This window comes from Euleptes europaea, chromosome 1, assembly GCF_029931775.1.
Source record: "Euleptes europaea isolate rEulEur1 chromosome 1, rEulEur1.hap1, whole genome shotgun sequence".
Lineage (NCBI taxonomy): Eukaryota > Metazoa > Chordata > Lepidosauria > Squamata > Sphaerodactylidae > Euleptes > Euleptes europaea.
The window spans coordinates 141611028-141626167 of NC_079312.1; the positions used below are offsets into that span (position 1 = coordinate 141611028).

The 15140-nt window shown below is 43.5% G+C and overlaps 1 protein-coding gene across 1 annotated transcript in view; it reads left to right on the forward strand.

The window, feature by feature from the left end:
• Positions 1–15140, forward strand: part of ABCA5 (ATP binding cassette subfamily A member 5) — a 138328-nt gene that overhangs the window by 90404 nt on the left and 32784 nt on the right. The window contains exons 20-21 of the mRNA XM_056855217.1: positions 8197–8369; positions 10744–10881. Of these exons, the coding sequence (XP_056711195.1) occupies positions 8197–8369; positions 10744–10881 (311 nt within the window). The remainder of the gene's footprint in view (positions 1–8196; positions 8370–10743; positions 10882–15140) is intronic.

Here is a 15140-nt window from a genome sequence, read left to right on the forward strand (position 1 = left end):
TTTGATTAAGGTAAGATCTGTTCTCATCCCTAGAGCTCTGCAATGCTATGTGACATAAATCATAGATATTATCTCAATATTTCTAATTCTCATCCTGGCCAAATATGTGGATGTTTATCCACAGATAGGGGCCATGGACAGACAAAACTGATCTTTCTACAAACTGGAGAAAAGTTCCACGTCTACATATAAATCTGAAACCTTAAAAAAGGAGGTTAACACCCTCCAAAATGATAGAAGCAGTGCCTGTAGCTTTAAAAAATGAATGCCCTCAGTGGCCATGCTGAGAAACCACAACAATATTGCCAGCCTTCAAACCTTGGTTTCTGTCAGTAAAAGGCAGGGGGAGGGGACAGGGCCATTTCCAGGGCTGTTTTGGCCCTTGAAGGAGGACTAGCCCAGCAGCATCCACTGGGTTGCTACCACATGATTTCCATGACTCACCCATCCCCAGCTGCTTGCTGCTGTTCAAAAGCAGCCATCCCATGAAAGCCCGTGTAGTACACTGCTTAGAATTTCAGACTAGGATCAGGGAAATTCAGGTTTGAATCCCTACTCTGCCATCAAAAATTACAGAGTAACTTTGGGCCAGTCACACACTCTTAGCTACCTCACAGGATTGTTGTAATGATAAAATGGAAGAGAGGAAAATGATGTATGCTGCTTTGGATCTGCAATGTGGAGAAACACGGAGTATAAATGAAGTAAATAATATGGCTGAAGATTGGAGGGAGATAAAAGGTAGGTTGGTTGGTGGGTGGGAAGGACAGAAGGAAGATGAGGATATGGGGACTGCCAGGAGAAGGGAAAGAAGAAATGGTGTAGGGAGGGGTAATTCACCTACTGGAAGTCCTGGGAGGTTCCCCACTGTGCAACTAGATCCAGCCTGGCCAGCACCACATAACTGGGCCCAGATTGCTGATTAGCACCTCACAACTTTGTCAATGTTTTCCCAGGGAGAGGCTGCTATGGGAAGGAAGGAGGGAAAGCTGAAGACAGGGCAGGTAATAGTGTGTGGTAAGGAAGCAGGAAAAAGGAGGAGGATGTGGAAAGGAAAGAGGAAATAATGGAGGAGGGGAAAATGTGATATCCCCACCCCCTGAAAGTCCTTACAGGTCCCTTTCTTTTATATATACATATATGTATGTATAATGAATGAATACGGGCTTGTATCCCTCTATGCCATTGCAAAGGTAGAAGGGCACCTCTGTCTTCAGTAGAGGGGATGGTGATATCCACCACTTCCCCCTCCCATTGTATACACCCACTTTAATCCCTGTGTTATTTCTGAGCATCCATGAGAAGGTCTACATTCATCTTTGAACTTCTGTGCAGTTCCTCATTGGGACTGTGCACGCCCAGCTGGCCTTGGAGAGAACTTTCTAGATTCTGGAAACTGAAAAGACACTCCTCCCCCTCAGCATGTAACCTGAAGCCTTCATGTGCCATGAAGCAGGAGAGCCATTTTTCCTCAGTTCTCTTTTCGCCGCTGTGCTGAGAGGATGTGATCTAGTTTTGCTCCTGTTGTTTCTACTTCGCCTCACTATCTTCACTCAATTTGATTTATCTTCAATGGATCAGAAGGCGTTATTTTAAAAGTGTGCTCAGTATGGGATGAAGATGACTGAAACAGATGAGCATACTCCCTGATTCATCTGTTTGATTGAATCTCATAACATCAGTGCCAGCCACAACTGACAACAATTCACTCCTAAGGTGAGGAATAGGGCCTCATATATGGAGGCCACACTTTGGGATAAGGCTTTCTCAGGCTCCAATAAGCTGGTGTCGAAGTCATCTGCCATATGGGAGCATTCTTCAAGAATAGAATTGTTATCATCAGCTTTGTCGGTTCTGACACCGGACCCGCATAGACACCATTCTAGGTCCCTGGACTCATCAGTTCTACATCAGAGTGCTTCAGAACCACCAGCTAAGAAAGCTAAAACTAAATTGAAGCACCTTGACAAGGGATCCGTACCATTGAGGCCGTACCATTCAACAAGAGAGACCTCCGTTGGTTCCTCACCCTGAGGTATCGAAACCAATAGTTTTGGAAGAAGACCCTCTGATGATTCCTTGGACTCTGTCTCTGCATGTTCAGGAACCGGAAGACTCTCTGTCAGAGGTTGAAGTATTATTTGACCTTCCTTCCTGTTCCATTCCATCAAGGAGAAGGCCCATTCTTTCCCACTGCATTCAGACCCTTCTCATTTGGTTCTGACTCAGCCTCCTATCTATGGCATGCCATGGTCTATGCCATTTTAATCAGGCCCATGGCCTCCTTATCCTTACCCAACTTATGGTCCTGCTTGGGGGAATTCATACAGAGTGCTGAGATGCATTCTCAACCATTAGCCTCAGTTCTATACCATCCACTACCCCATCCTTCAGTTCCATTCTTGCTTTATTGTGGAACACCAGCCATCTGACATGGAAGGTAAGGAAGAGGCCTCCCATTCTAGCATCAATTCTGAACTCCTGTTGGATCTGTCCCCAGATGAATTGTGGAGATAGGACCCCTATTTATCCTAACAAAAGACCTCCATCTATACTTAGAATAGATATTGTGCTTGACTAAATCTTTGGAAATCAACTTTTTTCATCTAACCCACAGTCAAAGAATAAAATTCTCAGTGCCCTCTATTCTGATGTTCCAGTGACAGTGGCATTTTGTTTTCTTCAGTACTTTATTGACATAGCTATAGCCATTAGGGAAAAACCTAGAGAACATGTACAAAGTCAAGCAAGACAATTGCATGTTTTTCTTTATTCATCCTCCAACTTGCTCCCTCATGACAGAAGAGGTACAAGAGGCATAGGCCAGGGTCCCATTCATCACCAGTGGACAAAGAGGGATGGAAGATGGATGCTTTAGGCCACAAGGTATACTCTGCAGCAGTTCTGAATCTTTGCATTGCAAATTACCAGCCCATTAGGGCCACTTAACCAGTGATTTCTCTGGGAGCAAATGTTATCTGACCTTGAATTGATACCTGAGGAAAAATCCTCATTGGCTAAGGTGCTTCAAGCAGAGGCAATTAAGCTGTCAAAACATCATATAAATGCTAGCCGACATGCGGCAGATTGCTCTGTTCATTTTATAGGATCCACAGTAACTGTGCAGTGGTTTGCAGGGCTCAGATCTACTGCTTTGTCTCCAGAAACGTGCTAAAGTGAAAGACTTACCTGTTGAAGATAATTCACAGTGGGTAGCCGTGTTAGTCTGTTTGCAGTAGTCAAAAAGGGCAAGAGTCCAGTAGCACCTTAAAGACTAACAAAAATATTTTCTGGTAGGGTATGAGCTTTCGTGAGCCACAGCTCACTTCTACCTGTTGAAGGTGATCATCTCCTCTTGTTGAAGACTGATTACACCCTGGCACAAATAAGAAAAAACAAGTAGTCCACCAAATCTTTGGGTGTTCATTTTCATTCTTCTGTGCAGCCCCACATATGGGACTGTGCGTGTGAAGGAATTCCCTTCGGTAGAAGATTTTTGTAGCCTCCTAGATACAGAGGGAGCACCTCCCCTTGGAACAATTGTGATGATTCCTTCCTGCCAACACAGTAACGTAATCCAAGGGGGGCACCCTCTCACCCCTCAGTTCCTTTTCTGCTGCCGTTATGTATAGAAAGGGTTTTTCTGTCCTCCATACTTTCTTTAAAAAGCAACTAATTAATCAACCGAGTCCTTCCTCATCCTTGTGTATAGGACTTGCACCATTGGACTGAACCCAGGAGGCAATTTTGAGTTAGATTTGGCTGACCTAATCCTGCTGACCGATTTCCGGGGATCCTGAGGACTTGCATGTGGTCAGCCACTATGGCTTCGAAGGACTTATTTAAGAAGTGCAAGAAATGCAGTTTGTCATGTGTGTGTGAAAATTGTATTGACATAGGAATCCATGTGCATCTTCTGAGGAAGAAATCTTCGAAAAAAGAACAACCAACCGGTAACCTGTAAAGAAAGGAAAAGAAAAGAAAAAAACTTTACACATGGATGTGTCTGGAAAAAACAACAGTAAATATGAACACTTACCTTGAGAAGTAATAGTGATATGGTTCATGGACTTCACTTGTTACATATGGAGACTGTACCCTCTGACCTCGAGATTTTGTATGATGACTGATCTATTATGTGGTATTTGTATTGCATATATGTGGGAGATTTTGTGGGTATAACATTGAGTTAGTTCATGTTTACCATTATAGTTGTAGTAAGAGCCCATAGTGAATATCATCATTAAATGTGCAACCTTGATATGAAAACCTGGTAAAGATTATAATAGATTGTTTTTGTTATAATACGAGCCCTGGAGTTTGGCAATCACAGAATTTCAGTCTAGAGAAGCTCTTAAGTTTGGCAAACACTCTTTCCTTCAGGCCATTCCTGGAGGGTGGCAACAGAGAATTTTTCTCCAGGCCAGTCCTGGAGGTTGGGAACTGAGGTTTTTTCCTCCTTAGGTTCGTCCAGGAGGGTAGTAACAACAAAACTTGCAACTTAGATTTTGCAAATTGATTTACACTATAATAGGTTGTTTTTGGTAGAGCATGATCTCCAGGCAGACAGCATCCGTGAGATCCATGCCTGCCCCATCTGCTAGGTTGGCGAGTTTCCCTCCACTCCAATCAGCTCCGGAGATTATTCAGTTCTGGCACACTCCGGAACCAAGCTATCGGTTCCATCGAATCCGGCAATTGCTGCCCCTGCCTCGTATCTGGCGACCACAGTTTCAATGATTTCGTTAGCAAAGCTCTTCTTCCCACAAGCTGGCAGAACCTTCGACTAAGAAACAAAAGCAAAAATTAAAACATAAGGAGAAGGAGAGAACATCCAAGAAGAAGAGGTATTCCTCCAAGAAGGGTCACAGTCCTGTGCTGGAGCCTGATATTTTCCCTCTTAAGACTCCTTCTTTCCATTCGGATTCGCCAGCCCATTCCATATTGGATTCAGAAGCACCTTCAGGAGGTGTATGAAGGCCTCCCAAGTCCGCCACTTCCACCACCGCAGCAATGGGGTCTGGCAAAAACAGACCCCATTGCAAGAGATGATGATTGCTCCTTCAAGTATCCCCACCTAGACAGACTTTTGCCAGCAGAGAGGCTTGGACCTTATGGAACAGCTGCTGCAAACGGTCCTGCCCCACCAGGGTTCCAGAAATCCTTCCAGCAACAATCATTCCAACAGTTATTTTCGTATGAGGAACCGGAACCGGGTGCAGAGGACATCAGTGTGTCAGCTTGCAGTTCTGAGGCGGCATCAGAAACCTTGCCAGACAAGAAGGTAGGGGAGCAGGAACCTTCCTCGCCTACTGAGGACACACGCCTTCGTACAGAACAAATGTTAAGAATCGCTAAGGTTTTGGACCTGGAATCGCTAAGGCTTTGGTCTCTATGGTGGACAAGAAGCCTAGAGACAAAATAGTAGTCTCCATGCAGATTCACCAGACATGGTCCTCTTCTCTGTGCTTGAGGGACTCCAGGACATTCAAGCACCACTATTCAAGAAGCCAGCATCCACTCCTGCAACTACACATAATTTGGAAAATCTATACCTGGTCAAGCCTAATACATGTCCCTTTCTTTCCACACATCCTCCTCCTTCATCCATAGTCATGGAAGAGATGCAGACTAAACAGAAAGTGGGCCAACATGCTACACCTTCCGACAAGGAGAGTAGATGGCTAGATGCGATTGGGAGAACGGTTTATCCCTCCGCAGCACTGAATTTCCATGTGGCAAATTACCAAACTATTCTAGGAGGATATTGACTGTTTATGTGGGAGGAGCTCTCACTCCACTTAGAGAATCTCCAAGAAGAGGCAAGAGCTGCCGTTCAATTAATGCAGTCAGAGGCAATAAAAGTCTCACTGCAAGAGATTGCCACAAGCAACCATGCATTGGCTGTGTCTACCAGGACTTGGGGCTCTGCCATTACACTTAGAAGGCACTCTTGGCTGAGAAACACAGCCTTACCCATAGAAACCAGGGCAAGGGTGGAGAATCTCCTGTTTGAGGGCACAGCACTGTTCTCCTCTGGGACCAACAATTTCTTAAAAGAAAAGAAAGCAGGCAGGCAGACAGCAAAGGCGTACAGTGTCCTGCCTGCCACCAGCACCAACCGAGATCGCTTCCCCTTTCAAAGGAGGCAAGGATATTTTTCGCCTTATTACAGGCATCAGAACTATCCCCAATAGCAACATCAAACTCAACAGTATCCTCGCCAATACCAACACTTTCAACCTGAAGGGTACAAGAGGAGGCCTAATAATAGGCCTAGGCCTGGTTCTGCACCACCTCTGCATAAGGAGCATCATCATCAAGGCCGCAAATTTTGACTCGCAGAATATGTCCAGGAAGAGTGCCCCTTTGTCCTGGACAGATTGAACCGTTTCCTTCCTCAATGGGAAGCGATTAGGTTTGTGGTCATGGACCTGAAGGATGTCTACTTTCATATTTCGATCCATCAGAGTCACGGGAGGTTCCTTAGGTTCAGACAGGGCTCTAAAATTTATCAATATGGCTTTCAACATTTGGACTAGCCACTGCCCCAAGAGTCTTTACAAAGGCTAGGGCAGTAGTTATTGTCCACCTCAGAATGTTGGGGTGCTCCATCTTCCCTTCATACAAACCACAAGATATAAACAATCATTACAATTATGCATTTAATAGCACTTTTGATATTACACTTAAAAGGCTAAAAAGATGCTTAAATGATGAAATACTGAAATTCAAGTACCCCCCCTCAAAATGCAAAGAGGCATATATTTTTCCGTGTTCTGTTGTTTACAATTACTGAACTCCAGTTGGTGGCATGACCAGACTATAGCTGACTTCACTATTTCAAATCACTTTAGACTTCAGCAAGTGATAACAATTTGCCCTTACGAAGCTCCAGCCAGGATTTTAAAGCTTTAATGCCTTAATTGCCACAATTTGCAACTGTATTTTATGTTTCTTAACCTTATATTTGCATATAACCACAACAGAGCGTTCCTGTATTATTTACAAAGAGCACAAGGTTTTCATCAGGTCTTGAGTTTCTTTATCTGTTATTTGGGTCCCTGCAAGGGCTAAGCTGCTTCATCTCAGACTCTGTCATGCTGGATTGTCCAGATTGTTAAACTCTGTTAGCACCAAGCAGGAGTCTCCTGTTTGTTGTCCAGTCAGGCTCACTGCACCAGGGCCCAGGCTTCTTTGGCTACATTTATTCATGTCCCTCTAAATGATGTCTGCAGAGCAGCTACTTGGTCCTCCACTGGTACCTTCATCTGTCATTATGCTGTCAACACAAATGTCAGAAGAGAGTCAGCAGTCAGAAAAGCTGGTCTATACTCTCTTTTTGACTGAGAGACTCACTACCACCTCCTTGGTGAGTAGCTTGTTATGCTTCCAATGGGACTGCACAGAAGATCAAAGATGAAAACAGGGTTGCACTTACCTGCAACTGTTGTTTGTTGAGTTGTCCTTTGTGCAGACACACTTTCCCTCCCTCCTGTCCCGCTGTGAGCTCTTTAATATAGTTTCTTGAGTTTCCAGTGGCTCTGGAGAACCAAGGGGAAATGGCTGTCCTCTCTCATGGCGTGTGATGATTTTGGTGGGAAAATGGCACCTCACATGTTGAGGGGGAGGAGTGTCTTTTCAGTCTCTAGAAGCCAGAAAGTTCTCTTTGAAGCCAGCCTGCACTTGCAAAGTCCCAATGTGTGCCTGCACAGAGGACAACAATTACAGGTAAGTGTAACCCTGTTTTCCTATTGGGCTACAGTGGGAGGATGTCGCAGGAAAGTCCTGCTTTTGGGGTCCACTTGACAGCCACTCACTAGATACAAACCAATGACTTTTCATTACACTGTTGGAAGAAGGCTTCTTAGGCTGAACTTTGTTCAGTGGGGTGGTGGGACACATTTCTGACAGCATAAATCTTTTGAATATGATACTATTATAATTGTATTTAATGTCCACAGTCCAAAGTTCTGTTTGGCTTCTGAGATGCACATGAAGTTCTTAAACATGGGCCATCCTGCTGGCTGGAATGCTAGTGGCATCTCCATATGCACTATAGGGCTAGATGTATAGAGCTTTCTTTTTGTTAAGGAGAACCTTGTGCACACAGCTTGTGAGGTTCAGAGCTGTGTGCACAAGGTGTCTCTGCATGTGTGGTACTAACATGTCACTTTCTTCATTGTCTTAATTTAGAATCAGATATTGAGGACATCATCAGGTCACTTAGAAGCCAGAATATACTGACGGAGATCTTCAATGGCAGTGATTATGTATCATCTGTGCATCACAGTACAGTACAGAATGGAAGTGGTTATGTTTCAGTTGCCCCCCACAGTGCAGCAATAAATGTGTTTCATACAGATAATGTGAGAAAAGATGCGTGTTTTACTTAATTACTTGCCCTGGAGAGGGGAGGGATAAGAGATTGTTATTCATATTATTATATCTAAATTATATTTACTTATTTATGAGCTGTATTCTAACCAAGTGGTCAAGGTGACATAGAAAGATAAAAGCAGCTAAAAACAATAACAATTGTCCTACCACTGACCCATAAAAACAATAAAGGCTTAAAACAGGAATGAGTGAATGAAACAATAAACATGAAAACATATAAAAAATAATAGTGTAGGTCTAAAATAAAGCAGTCCTTAAAAGTTGCCAACCCACAATAAATATCAATCCTGGAGGAGATCACATCAGGTGGATCTAGAAAAGTCTTCTGAAATAAAAATGCCTTTTGATGCAAAGAAACCAGAATAGCTGCCAAATAAACCTCTTTGTTGAAGCCATTTACAAAATGGCTACTACTACCTAAAAATCCCTGTTCTGTGTGCCAGGTAATCATATTCGTGAACGATGGGAATTGAAATAAGTACATACCTGCAAATCTGAAAGTGCGGAGGAATATATTGGAGCATATAAGCCTTAATATACTGTGACTTAAATCCATTTAGAGCTTTAAAGGTAATTGCCCTCGGTCCACAGATCTTGTGTGGGAGTATTATAATTTCATCCTAAGAATGCTTTCCAGGGAGTAAACTCCATTAAATAGACTTGGGGAGGATTCTGAGTAGGCTTGCTTAAGATTGCTTCTTAGTCATTATTTGTATCTATTATTTGTATTTATTGTATTTCCAAGATAAACCGGTGTATGGGTCTGTCAGCTCCCTAAGCCCATTCAGCCCCCTCTTTAGGATTGCACTGTTAATTCTTTAGGATTGCTTCATTAGAGTCACAAGCGTTAAGAATGGAACTGACTATGAACTCATATTTTTTCTGCAGTTAGTAAACATTGGAAGCTTCCTAATAAAAATAAAGAGTTACACGCTTCTAAGCCTGCTGACATCAGATCATGCAGATGTAATTTAAAAAGAAAAAGAAAACTAGTCACTTCAATAAAACATTTATTGGGCAGAATCCATCCCAGTGCATACTACTGTTTTCATACTTGGTCATACTTGGGGACCTTTGAACTCAATTAGCAGCCCTCTTGCCTCTCCCCAAGTTCAGGGTATATTAGAGCCTTTGCCAGAAGCTCTGGTTCCCGCCTCAACGGGAACCATGTTTGCTTCCCGTGGATGGAGGGGGAGGCCAGAATGCTGGGAGCCGGGAGAGAAAATGGCCTGCCAGCCGACTTGTGCGTTTGCGCGCATCCGTCGGCTCGTGCTGGGTGGGTCTGCTCTCCCTGGCAACAGCCTCCCATTGGCTGGGGCCTGAGGCTACTAGCCAATGGGGATTGTGGGCGGGAGCTCGGAGGGGAGGGGCTACTCCCCGTAGTATATAAGGAGGCGGGCTGACCTCCAGCTCACTCCGTCTTTAATTTTGACCCACCCACCCTCCCTAATTTCATGTTGCAACTTGGGCGGATAGGCATGGAGATGTGTCAGTTCGGTAGGAAATGTGAACTGGAGGGGTCGCTTTCCTAACTTTGGGAATCCCAATACGGGGTTTTTGGGAGAGGCTTAAAGGATATGCCCTGGCTGAAGGGCAGGTGGTTTGCCTCTTCCCAAGCAGCAGGCGAAGACACCCAGTGGCGATCATCCTGGTGTCTTCGGGGCCCGCCGTTCCAGTTGCTCACAGCGGGACCACTGTGGCGGGTTGGCACACCAGGCCGCATTGGGGTCAGCCTGGGCACCTGACACATCATACATGCTGCGCCACGGGGGTCGCAGCTGTTGCCAATTCCAAGTTGTGGCCTTTTACATTCCAATTAACATTTCTATCTTTCAACTGTTATGAAAATTGTTGTTTAATAAAAACATGTTGTAATAAATTGCCAATCAAGAAGTTTATTACTGATAACTATAGTGCGGCCATATTCCCTCCCATTCAGCCCTGGGTCAGCAAATAAATTTTGGCACTTTCCCTGTTCATTATGGGACCCACTGTGCTTTTTATAGACTAATCCCAAATTAGAGCAGTGGCTTCTCAAAAGAAACACAGGGCAAATTCATTCTTCAGTGTGCTTAGTAACAGCTTTTGCAGCATGATAATCCACAAACAATCATGCAGTGGCCTTATATTATTTACCAAGATAGAATTTTGTTATATGGGACAAAACACTCTTGTACTCTGACAGGCTTGTAAAGCAGAATGTGAAAAGTGCTTTTAGGGAAGCACATCACTGGGTACTTTCATAAGCAATATACTGTACCACAAGTAGGCGTATTCATGTCTCTGTTGAAGATCTTCATATACAGAAGCTAATTTGTTTAATTTCTGTTGTTATTGTTGCAGAGCTACACCTTCGCAGTTGCTTTTAATCGTACTATGGTACATTCTTTACCTGTTATGGTGAATGTCATTAGTAACCTCTATCTGCACAGCTTAAATGTAACTGAAAGCATAAACATCTGGAGTAGCCCTTTCTTTCAAGTAAGTGAATGCAAAACCCCAAAGATTGTTATAAAATTGTCTACCCGGACAAAGTAAGAGAAGTAGACAGTTTTTCTTAGAGATTCTCCTGGTTCAGTTCCATTATTCATAATAATTTATTATTGTTATTAATATTATTATGTTCTGCCCTGACCAGTTCCAGCTGTCTTAAACCAAACAATGAAAATTTCTCCAACAATAATTTTTTGAATTTGCCCATGGAAACTTGTACCTAATTTACTTCACTTACATTGCTTATATTCCATTTAATTATTAAAAAGTGCTCCCTATAGAAGTGCAGGAATGCTGTTCTGACTAAAAGCCCCACACTTTCTCGATTAGTGTGCTAGAGATATCTCACACTGAGATAGAAATAAAAATGAATATCAGTAGAAGGAATTTTCTGTTCCCTCCGTTTTCTTTCCTTTTTTACTTGTTCACTAGCTTGTTACTGCTCCAGCACAATAATAGCATAGAAATGGTTTTTCTCATTTCCCTCTCAATACTACCCACAACACACCCCTTTAGCTTTCTGTCTCTATTGCATTCCATGAAATGCGAAAGGAATGTATATCCAGAACTGAAATTATTTTTATTTAGCTATTTAAATCCAGATTTTCTCCACAGCAGGGACCCAAAGGAGTTTACAATATTGTTATCCTCTCCTCCACTTTATTCTCATAATAACAGCTCTATGAGTTAGATTATGCTGACAGTGTATGGCAAGCTCAAGGTCCCCCAACAAGCTTCCATGGCAAAGCAGGAATTCAAACCTGGGTCTCCCAGATCCTAGTCTGACACTCTAACCACTGCCATAGACCCATGAAGCCTTGTCTTGTTGCCAGGCAGTTGGACAACTCAACAAAAGAAAAAAAGGGAAATAACCCAAAATGAATTGAATTAAGAACCAAAAAGATTAAGACAATACAAATGGTAACCAGAAAAAAACGCACATGAAAAATGCCCACATGAAAATTGCTCACAGAAAAAAACCCACTATCATAAATGCACACACAAAAAAAGCCCACATGGAAAAAAGCCCACATGGGAAAAAGCCCACACAGAAAATTACATTTAAATACTTAACGCCAGGAGGAGTTTGGGGCAGGTTCAGGAGTTGTAGCACCAAGAAGGACAACAGCGGCGGAAATATGGGGAGGTATATGTAGGGCGCTGTATAGTCAGAATGCCCCCCCCCCAGTCACCGCCCCGACCTCCAGTCACATCGAAGCACCACAGCTTCCCTTGTCATTACTGCCAGGGTAGCTTCCGAGGAGTCACCAGGAGCAATCTTCCAGTCCCGCCTGTGCGTCCTCTGCTGGCCTCCTAAGCACTTTCTACTCCAATCCTCAGGAATGCGCTGGTAGTTTCTTTGAAATTCAATTAGAGTTGTAATTAAAAGGAAAGGCACTCATCATTTTGAACAAATAAGCTGTTTTCTTCCGAACATATTGTGAATACAGAAATTTTTCTACATTGAGTATTTTTCCATGTGAGCTTTTCTCCGTGCGGGCTTTTTTCCGTGTGGGCTTTTTTCTTGTGTGCATTAATGACAGTGGGGGGTTTTCTGTGCGCAATTTTCATGTGGGCTTTTTTCATAGAACCAATACAATTTTGGGATCAACATCTATACGTTAAAAGAGCAAATATAGGAATATATATCTTAAGAACACATTTCTTGGCCCAAAGCCTCACAAATGTACATAAATAAAAGGATCATTATTGACCCTGACCAGATGGGTTTCAGCCCATTGGCCTTCCTCAGTAGTCAAATATTAATCAAACAAAAGGGCCCCAGACATTAAAATAGTACATTAATAATCTCAAAACTAGACCGAGATGAGATGTAATAAAAATAATTCTCTGTGACGAAATACATTCGCGTTGGCTCCAGACATTACTTCATCTTTTGATCAGGAGAGAAACCTACCTAATTGAATTGCCATCAAAGATACAAGTACCTGACCTTTGCAGCAAGATACAAGTAAGAGTACTGTGATTTATATCTTTGACTTTTGTCACAGAAAATTATTATTGTTACATCTCATCTTGGTCTAGTTTTGAGATTACTAATGTACTATTTTAATGTCTGGGGCCCTTCTGTATGATTAACATTATTTGCCCACTGAGGAAGGCTAACAGGCGGAAATACGTCTGGTCAGGGTATGTGGGCCAAGATATGTTTTTAAGAAATATTGACACACACACACATATACATGCATACCTTTAACCAATAGATATTGAGCCCATATTTATATTGTCAACCTTTTTGGTTCTTAGTTAGACAACTCACCTAGGAGGCAGCAGCCACACAGCTTTCTCTGGCTGGCATAGTGGGAGCGAGAGCAGGGCCTTTTCCAGGCCATTTTGGTCTCCCAGTCCCTTCCTGTCAGTGTTTGTGGATTTTGCCATTTCATTCCAGGATTAGCCTCTTCAAATGGCGAGGGTCTACTGAACACTATGCTGGCTCTCTGTGATCTTCTGGTGTGACCACAAAATAATAAACCACACCTTTCTTTGAAATGGAACACAGATTGCAGATTTATAAACTGGAGTTGGATCACTCCTACCTCTTCCCTAATGGATGGTGTTAGCTGAAGTAAGTTCTGAAGCAAAAGCTGATGAATTAATCACTATCTGTGAATTCTGTTGGAACCATGAAAAGACAGATTTTAAGTACTCAAAGATGTCTGGCATTTATGAAAAAATGGAAGCTTTTCTGTAAAGAAAAGTTAACGTTCATTTGCGTGTATTCTGTGCAGTCCCACATGGGACTGTGCAGGTGCAGGCCGGCTGTGGAGGAATTCTTTAAAGCTTCTAGAAGCTTCAGAGCGCTTGGAGTGCTCCCCCCTCCCCTCGTCTGGAGCCGAGCGCGGGCTTTCTTCCCACCGGGGAGGAAGGACTTGTTTCCATGAACTGAATGTGATAACCCCATTCATAATAAACAGTTCTCTGGCAATGCCAAGAAATTGTACGATATGGCCTCTTATGCAATGGAAATGCTAGAGCTACCTATAGTAGATGCGCCTGTCACAGCCTTGCAGTCTTCAGACACTGTGTCAGACTCTGGGGTAGGCTTCATCAAGGATCAGCTAAACAGGAAAATGGAATTTTTGTCTAGGAAGGTGCATGAGGCAATCAAGGCCAACTCTACCACAGCCCTTATTGCCAGGGCCATGAATGCGTGGACCAAGAAGCTCATAAAGCTTCTGCCTACAGCTGACATACTGGTCCTCCCAGAGAGGTTCCTTTTGACGCTTCAACAGATTCAGTTGCCCACCCCAATCCCAACCCTTCCGAGGGGGCAAGTCTGACAAGTTCCCCAAGAGGAACAAACAGTGACACCAAGCCTCCACTGGTGGGGGGAAGGCTACAACTCTTTCTTCCACAATGGAGAAGGTCCCAGGCGGATGCCTGGGTACTGCAACTGATTCAACACAGCCACATAATAGAGTTTCGCAACAAGCCTCTGGATCACCTCATCACCTCTCTACAGTACTGCAGTGTGGAAAAGCATCGGAGAACCATGGAAGCCATCTCATATCTCCTCCAAATTGGGGCCATTGAGGAAGTTCCCACCAAGGAGCGCTCCAAGTGAGTCTAATCCATATTTTTCATGGTCCCCAAAAAGAACGGGGACTGCAGGGCCATATTGGATCTCAAGTTTGTCAATCGTTTCATCCAGGCCAAACATTTTCGAATGGAGACCCTGAGAACCATTGTGGAGGCGCTTCATCCTGCTACCTTCATGACCTCCATAGATCTCACCGAGGCTTACCTGCATCTGACAATACATCCATCTCATCGGCGTTTCCTTCGGTTCAGGTACATGGACCTTGACATGCAGTTCAAGGCAATGCCATTCGATCTGGTGTCCGTCTCATGAGTCTTTTCAAAAGGTTAACAAAAGGGGGGAAACGAGCTGGAAGAAAGCCTGCGCTCGGCTCCAGACAAGAAGGGGGGGAGCACTCCAAGCACTCTGAAGCTTCTAGAAGCTTTAAAGAATTCCTCTGTGGCTGGCCTGTGCAGTCCCTGTGCCTGCACAGAAGACACTGGATAAACAGCAGTTACAGGTAAGTAAACAGAATAGCTCATGTAGGAATGAATGGTTTTTTCCCTTTCTCAGATGTAGGAAGAATATCATCTCTAGTGTGTCTGTGTTCATATATTAATCTGGAAAAGGCCTCAAATTTCTTTACACTAAATATAGTCAACTAGATGTATCATGGCCTACCAAGTATTTGCTGTAGGTAGCCAAA